The sequence below is a fragment of the Myotis brandtii genome, unplaced genomic scaffold (genome assembly GCF_000412655.1).
Source record: "Myotis brandtii unplaced genomic scaffold, ASM41265v1 scaffold305, whole genome shotgun sequence".
Lineage (NCBI taxonomy): Eukaryota > Metazoa > Chordata > Mammalia > Chiroptera > Vespertilionidae > Myotis > Myotis brandtii.
The window spans coordinates 685,716-694,563 of record NW_005361652.1 but is presented as its reverse complement, the minus strand read 5'-3'; the positions used below and the strand labels follow the sequence as shown (position 1 = coordinate 694,563).

The following is an 8,848-nucleotide window of genomic DNA, read 5'->3' as shown; positions in this document are numbered from 1 at the left end:
CCCCAATCAGCCCTGCTCTGAGCCTGACCAGGGGCTGCACCTATGGATTGGGCCTGCCCTCTGCCACCCAGGAGCAGGCCTAAGCCAGCAGGTCGTTATCTCCTGAGGGGTCCCAGACTGCGAGAGGGCACAGGCCGGGCTGAGGGACCTCCCCTCCGTCCCGAGTGCACAAATTTTTGTGCACCGGGCTTCTAGTATATATATAAAAGGCTAAGCAACCAGCTGACCAGCCAATCAGCCAGTAGGTACGACCCGCACTGACCACCAGGGGGCAGATGCTCAATGCAGGAGCTGCCGAGTGACAGCAACTTTGCAGAGTGCCCTCTCACACTCCAGGACCCCATGGGGGATGTCAGACTGCAGGTTTCAACCGGATCCCCACAGGTCAGGCCAAGGGCTCCCACCTGCTGGAGGGGCCCCACTCACTCCACAGATGCCCTTCAAGCCCTGGCACTGCCCCAGGTGCAGCCAGCTGGGGAGGGACCACGGGTGGTTGGCTCCAGGGCATGTCTGGCCATCTCACCCAGTCCCACCCTGCTGGCCACCTTCTAATTAATTTACTTTCAATGTACACAAATCAGTGCACCAGGCCTCTAGTGTGGGATATATAACTGAAAGCCACAAATGAACAAACAAGAAAGACAAATAAAAACTCATAGACACAGACAGCAGTATGGTGGTTACCAGAGGGAGGAGGTGTGGGGGTAATAAAAGGTAAAAGGGTTCATATATATGGTGACAGAAGGAGATTTGTCTTTGGGTGGTGAACACACAATGCACTATACCAGTGATGGCGAACCTATAACATGCGTCTCAGAGGTGACACGCGAACTCATTTTTTTTGGTTGATTTTTCTTTGTTAAATGGCATTTAAATATATAAAATATAAATATCAAAAATATAAGTGTTTTACTATGGTTGCAAATATCAAAAAATTTCTATATGTGACACGGCACCAGAGTTAAGTTAGAGTTTTTCAAAATGCTGACACGCCGAGCTTAAAAGGTTCGCCATCACTGCACTATACAGATGATGTGTTATAGAAATGTACATTTGTAACCTATATAATTTTATTAACCAATGTCACTCCAACAAATTTAATTTTAAAAAATTCAAAAAAAAGAAAGGTCATTCTAGAATGAATTGGTATGGGAGGCTTCATGAAAGAAGTGGGACTCAAGCTGTAATATGTCACTCTTCTCAAATCAGAGGAAAGCCTACAGAACCCGGCTACTTTTCTTTTCTTTTTTTTTTTTTTTTTTAAATATATTTTTATTGATTTTTCACAGAGAGGAAGGGAGAGAGACAGAGAGTCAGAAACATCGATGAGAGAGAAACATCGATCAGCTGCCTCCTGCACATCTCCCACTGGGGATGTGCCCGCAACCCAAATACATGCCCTTGACCGGAATCGAACCTGGGACCCTTCAGTCCGCAGGCCGACGCTCCATCCACCAAGCCAAACCGGTTTCGGCCCGGCTACTTTTCTGACTTCATCTCCTACCACTGTCCCCTTACCCCTCCTCTGACTTTTTCATGTCCTTAAAAATATCAAGTATTTTCCTGTCTCATAAAATCTGCTTTTACTGTTCCCTGTGATTCAAGCGTCCTTTCCTATAATATCTATATACTCACTTCCTATAGGTCTCTGTTCTGTTCAATTTCTTAATATCTAGAGCCCTTCCCTAATCATGCTCTATATAAAATATTAATTCATGCCTCATCCACTTCCTTTCCCCTTATGTGTTTTGGTCTTCATAGCAAGACTGTACCTGGCCCAGAGCAGATACTCAAGAAATATGTGTACAATGAATGAATTCATTAAATATGAATAATGGCAGATTCTCCCATCCCAAGCAATGAGAAAAAGCTTGACTAAAGGAGCATGAGTACTGTTATCCCCATCTCCTTAGAATAGTGCCCGCCTCATAGTAGGGACTTCATAAATCTATCTATATAATAGGCGAATATGCAAAGTGTCCCCACGGGAGTTCAACCAGGAGACCGGGAATTCTATTGTTCACTATGATGTGCGCTGATCACCACGGGGCAGCACAGAAAGAAGAAAGACCCTGGCCGGCAGCTACCAGCCAAGGAAGGGAGGCCCTGCTGAAAGCCAGAAGGCCCCAATTGGCCATGATCACCAGCCAGGCCTAGGGACCCTACCCGTGCACAAATTTCGTGCACTGGGCCTATAGTAGTAAATAAATAATGATGAAATAGAAGCAAAGGGAGACTAATATAATTAAAAGAAGCCTATAACCATCTTCGAAATGAATTTTTAAGGCAATTACTACATTCTTTGTATACTAATACATCTGGGTACATATAACATGTTTTATTTTCAATTCTGGCTATTACCAGCTTTCTCACTTTACATTCATTCCATATATGGTAGGTCCTCGGGTTAGGTCAGAGATCCATTCCTATGGCGCAACATAATGCAATTTTTGCTGTAAGTCAAAACCCACCTACATAAGCACCTACGTCACTCACATGGAGCACATACACAGCAGTAATAAAGTGAAACAGTAAAAAAAATAAAATAAAAGAAAGATAACAATTCCTGACCTTTACTTGTGGTAAATAAATAATAAAAAACATAAAGCACATATGTACATATGTCAAAATGACGGAACTTTATTTTTTTATAAATAAATGGGAGATGGCAACGTAACCACAAAACGACGTATGTTGAGTCCAACGTAACCCGAGGACTGTCTATATATTCTTTGTAGTTTAGAGATAGTTTCTGAAATTCTATATCCTAGCTGTACGTTAAGCCAGGTATTGTTTAAAACATAAATACATTTTTAAATTTATATTTATTGTTGAAAGTATTACAGATGTCCCCATTTTCCTCCTTTTTACCCCCTTCACCCCATCTCACCTCTTCCCCCCACAAGCTTTCACTGCAGTATTATCTGTGTCCATGGCATATAAATTATTTGGTTAATCTCTTCCTGCCCCTCCTCCCCACTTGGCAGCTTTTTAATTTTCTGTCTTCATTTGCACTTAATCACTAATTCATCCGCCCTGCACTCTACAATTATACTAATGACAATAGCAATCGTAACTAACATTTATGGACTTTTTGTGTTAGAAATTGTCCTGAAGGCTGTGGATATATTATCTGGTTTCAATCATACTACAGGAAACCCATGTTATCACATTTATGTATATTAACCAACTCTAATTTACTTTCTGTTCCTGGTCCAAGGCCAAACCCCCGAAAACAATGAGAAATGATTACTTGCATCCCACTTCCAGTCACCTTCTCTTTTACATTGCGTCTGGGCTCCATCCTTTCTTGAAGAGTCACTGAGTGCTCCTCCCCCTCCTTCTTGTTAAACTTTGGCAACCATGGCAACCAATGCTTTTCCTGGTAGTCCGCAGGTAACGCGGCCACCAGGGGTCGGAGGTCCCCCGACGTAACCACGCGTGCGAAGCCTAGTAACCTGACGTAACCACGCGTGCGAAGCCTAGTAACCTGACCTCTAAGTTGAGAGCGCGCCTGCCAAGGGGCGGGGCTAAAGAGCTGACGTGTGCGCGCGCAGATAGTGACCGAGCGGGAGCTTTGGCCAGTCTGAGGGGGCGGAGTAGTGTTCTAGTGTTCTTCGTTCGCTCGCTCGCACGCGCGCGCTTCTTCTTAGTCTCTCAGCTTTGGACGGGGCAAATTAGGTTTTGGGAATGAAGAGTGTACGCAATTTCCTCACCATGCCTGGTGAGTTAGACCAGCCTCAGGCAGGCGCCTCACATGCTGGGATGGTCCGGCAGGATTCTGAGGTAAATGGGCCTTGGGTCCCGGGAGGAGTGAGCCCTAAAGCCGGTGCCCTAGGGCCGAGGTCCTGGATCCAAAAGGTCCTTGAGCAAGTAAAAGACTCGCCTCTCCAGTGGGTCACCCCCTCGGAGGTAGCTCTTGTCGCTGTGCTGGCCGTCCAACGGTACCTGTTAGAAGACGAGCCGGGAGACATAATTCCCAAACCGTCCCGTTACGGCTATGATGTGACCATCTCAGACGGGGTGTACCAGGAGAAGTGCTTCCTCCATCCCAGACTGAACTTCCTGGTGTCTAAAAATATCCTGAGAGCTGGCATCAAAATGAGAATTTTCAGAGTCTCGTGTCTTTACAACGAGAAAAGGTTAGGCCAGGGAATCCTGTGCATTGATAACATCGACTGTGGGGAGGAGACCTTGGACACCACTTCTTTAGCAACTCCCTTCAGAAATAGTGCGCACCAGGAGATACCGGAAAGGCCCTTAAGAGGCGGGAAGAGTCATTACCTGGCCCTGTGGAATAACGAAGACCCATATGGAGATATCTGGTTAACGAACAAGCAACCTGAGGAATACAATTTCAACAGTAAGTAATGGGAGGAAACCACGGGATGGGGTGTAAAATAGTTTTGGGGTGCTTATGTTAATGGGAAAGGAAGCGGGAATGTCTTGGTATTGTTTATTGGGAGTGCTAGACAGTTTTTCCTCAGTGACAGGGAGACGCTCGCTTAATGAAATTTGCACAGCCCTTGTCTTGCTTTGATTGTATAAGTGGCTGTTCAGAAAATGTCTGAATAATCTTAATTTTTAAAAATTACATCTTAAACTGATCTGTCAAACCTAGTGGTGTTGCAGTCAGTAGTCCTAAGTGATCATTGTACGTTTGACCAGTGGAATTGATCTTAACGTCATTACCATTCCAGTTGTGGAAATAGTACTGTGTTGGTTAGAGTGTCTATTGATTTGAATTAGAAATAAAAAGTTGTAAATATTTGTGGTTTTGTGTGTTTTAACCTTCATTCAAAAAAGAATGTTCTATGATTTATTCCTTAATAATTTACATTAATGAAATGCCATTTTATGTCTTTCAGTGTAGCAGTTATGTAAATAATTGCTTTTCAAACTTGTGATTTTGTGGGAAGACTTGAAATTCTCATGTTTATTTTTCTTATGACCACGGGTAATGCTGATCTGAGTTCAATTCTTCTGGGTCAGAAATAGGAAGTTAACTTGAAAATGTCAGCTGGTCATCAGCAACAGCTCTACAATATGTTTTATCTTAAAACAATGAAGTAAAGGGAATGATTATATTATGGGCATGTACATGTATGGAATGGGGAAGAAATAAAAATGGAAAAAATACAAGCAAAAGTGTTAGAGGGAGAAAGATGATAATTTCTACATTACTGCTTTTCAGGTGTTTGGGATTTTGTTTTAGTTTTTGTGTTGTTTTTTTTACATTGGGCTCATAATACTAGACCATAGTTAATCTTACTATGATGTGTAACAGCAACAAACTTGAAAGTGAAAAGATAACTGCTTCAAAAATATGCAGTTCAAGTGATATTCAGTTGTAAGGTGGGGGGAATGTTACAGAAATGGGTAGCCAATGATTATTTAAATAACTTAAGTTTTAAAGGCAAGATAGTAGTTTCAGAGATGAACTAATGGAACGATTTTTTATCTTAGTGGTGCATTACTATTATAGGGGTTGATCATTTTTATTTTTAGAATTTAATCTATAAATGAAAAATGGTACTCTAGAAGAATTTAGGCAATAATAATTTGTAAAAATTGGATTTCACTTTTCTGATTATGAAAGTAATATATGTTCATTATTGAAACCATATTTTTATTACAAAAGGCAATGTCCATGTGCTAAAAATCCAAAGGTTTAAAAAAGTACATTGTATTAAAAATTTAAGACCCACGTACAGTAAAATTTTGATGAGAAAATCTAGAAGTAGGTATATTGGTGTTCTTTCAGGATTGCTGTATGTTTGAAATTTTTAATAAAATGTTGGGGTGGAATGAAAGGCCCCTTTTACCTCCTTCTATGCCTTCAGCTTTCTTCTCAAAACTCCAAACTGTCCGCCATTTGGTGTGTAATTTTACAAAAAAATAATTATTTGGTGTCACATGATTTGCAATTTCCACTTATCTTAAACATTTTTAATGGCATCTTCATACACTCTTTCGTGTTATAGATGTATGATGATTTATATAATCTCTAGAGCCCCCATGCATGAAATTCGTGCAAGGGGGTCAGCCCTTGCAGCCCTGGTTGCCTTGGCTGGCCCTTGCAACCCCAGCTGAAGGTCCGGAAGGTCATTTGGCTGTTCTATATAATATGTGGATATATGATATATACACATAATCTATGACATATATAGGATTCCCATGTAATGAGTAATTTGTAATTTTAGGAAGTTGGTGTGGTGTGTTTTTTTTTTCAATTTTAGATCCAAGGCTGAACATCATTAAGATATATACATATGTGCTCACTATGTTTAATTATTTCTGTTGAATGGATGGATTCCTAAAGTGAAATTGCTTGTTTAAATATTTGGCCCTAGCTGGTTTGGCTTAGTGGATAGAGCGTTGGCTGTGGACTGAAGTGTTCAGGGTTCAATTCAGGTCAAGGGTACATGCCCGGGTTGTGGGCTCAATCCCCAGTAAGGGGCGTGCAAGAGGCAGCCAATCAATGATTCTCTCTCATCATCGATGTTTCTATCTCTCTCCCTCTCCCTTCCTCTCTGAAATCAATAAAAATATATTTAAAAAATAAACATTTCTCTTGATAATTATAAAATATAAGCATAAGAACTTTTCAAAGATACTTTTTTTTTACATTCTCTTTGTATGGTACCATTTTGCTATGGTTGCTTTCTTTTTGTTCACTTATATCTGATATTTTAACCACTAAAATATAATTTTGAAATTACCACGAGATATTAAGGAGGATTTTTTCTTTTTTGTATTCTAGATACCAAAATAATTTCTCTTGCTCACCTTGAAATGAGCTGGACTAAGAGAACGCATTATCCTGCTTTGCTTGTGAGAATCATGCATAAATCAAGACTAAGATACTATGGAAAACCCGATAAAAAGATGATTGAGCCATACCAGGTATAAATAAGATAAGAGAGTACATGTTAATTTAACAGGTATAGATTATAACTTACAGAACTGACTCCATATTAGAATAATGTATGTTTAAATAACATTTTAATTTAAATTTAATAATTTTTAAAATGTACATAGATGTTTATTTGAAGGTATTTTTCTAATGTAATTTCTTATAAAAATAAATTCTTTTTGTATTGACAACCTTTAATTCCTTGATCCAGCCGGTCTCCTTCACACCTTTTTATATATCTTCAACCTTTTCCTCTCTACTGGCTTTCTATACCAGAATATAAATATACTTTAGTCTCCCATTTTTAAAAAGGAAAATAGATTGTTAAGGGCGGGAAAAGAGGGAGACATATGTGATGCTCTTTGTGATACTTTAAGCAATAAAACAATTAAAAAAATAAAATAAATAAAATAAAATAGGAAAGTTAAAAAGAAAAAGGAAAATAATTATCCTTTAACCTCAGATTCCTCTATTCCCTCTCTCCTCTTCAGGGAAGCTCCTTGAAGAAGTAATCTACACTAGATGTTTTCACTTACTTGCCTCTCATTTACTTCTCAACACAATTAGTTTGGCATTTTCCTTCAACTGGTCACTCACTAGAGACCTAATTGTCAAATCCATCTGACACATTTCTGCTATCTTGACTGTCTGTGCCATATAACGCTGATGAGAATACTTTCTTGATATCTGTCCTTTTTTACTTAATATTTTACTTTATTTTCACTGTTATCAAAAATTATTTTGGGTGTTTCATTCAACTTTTAAAATAAAAGTTGTGTATTCTTTTAGAGAATTTGGAAAATGTAGAAATCTATATAAGTAAGACTGATAAATAATATCACCCCAAATCATACCAGAATCACTGTTTGCATTATAATGTGTTTTATTCCTTTTTGTATGTATATATCATATATCCACACACATATATTCTATATGTGCACATATCTATGATATCATGTGTATAATATATTTCATATTTATTTGTATATGTATGCATGCATGTCTTATACTTCATATGACTATGTCATTTTGTATTAAATTAACTTACAAACTGGCAATTATATAGCACATAAAATTTTATATTAGTCAACATTTTCTTAAGTAATTTCTAATATCACTAAAATTTCTTCATTATGACTTTTCATAGTTATAGATTCTTTCATATATCATAAATTATTTAGTCATTCCCCTACAGTTTTACTTCCTCAGTCTTAAAATTTTAACAGCCTGTAGATAAAAGTAACAAATATGTGTGTGCTTTTACTCATCTTTTCAGACCTTTTTGGAAGTTGCTGACAATTCAGGAACTGTATCAGTGATCATGTGGAATGCCCTGTGTCCTGAGTGGTATAAATGTTTGCGGGTTGGCTTAGTTCTTCTGCTTCAAGATTATTCTGTTAAAAAGAGTTTTCCATTCAGGCTGCAGCCTCTCCCTGTGGATCCACAGATCAAACTAATTTCTACTATGGGTTAAGTATTCAATGCATTTTGTTTCTTTTATGACTATATATTTTTTTATAAATCTGCAAAGTACCATATCAGCCAAAGACTCTTAAAAATTACTAAAGCTGTTAGAACCTGACAAACCTTTAAATTCCTGTATCGATAAAATTTCCAATCAGTCACTTAATTAGTATATTTATTTATTATTGCATTTATTAAGAAAAATTATCTGAGCAATTCATTGTTTATTAACAAACTCCATTTGGGATTACTTATTTTTATTATCTTTTATTTTTCATTATAATATTAAGTTAATGACTTGAATGTAATTTTTGTTACTATGAGCTATTCAAAAGGGCTTTTTGAAATAATTTCAAACTTACATAAAAATTAGAAGAATAGTATAAAAAATTCTATATACCCTTTACACAGATTGAACCATTGTTAACATTTACCTTGCCTTTATCATTTTCTCTCTCTCTCTTTCTC

At 38.1% G+C, this 8,848-nt stretch overlaps 1 protein-coding gene across 2 annotated transcripts in view; it reads left to right on the top strand.

Annotated features, from left to right (window-relative positions):
• Nucleotides 1-3,618: 3,618 nt before the first annotated feature.
• Nucleotides 3,619-8,848, top strand: part of LOC102256000 (chromosome unknown open reading frame, human CXorf57) — a 59,621-nt gene continuing 54,391 nt past the window's right edge. For both annotated transcript variants that reach the window (XM_014542589.1, XM_005869903.2), the window contains exons 1-3: nucleotides 3,619-4,363; nucleotides 6,764-6,906; nucleotides 8,193-8,385. In XM_014542589.1, coding sequence (XP_014398075.1) covers nucleotides 3,691-4,363; nucleotides 6,764-6,906; nucleotides 8,193-8,385 — 1,009 coding nt within the window. In that variant the 5' untranslated portion in view covers nucleotides 3,619-3,690. The remainder of the gene's footprint in view (nucleotides 4,364-6,763; nucleotides 6,907-8,192; nucleotides 8,386-8,848) is intronic.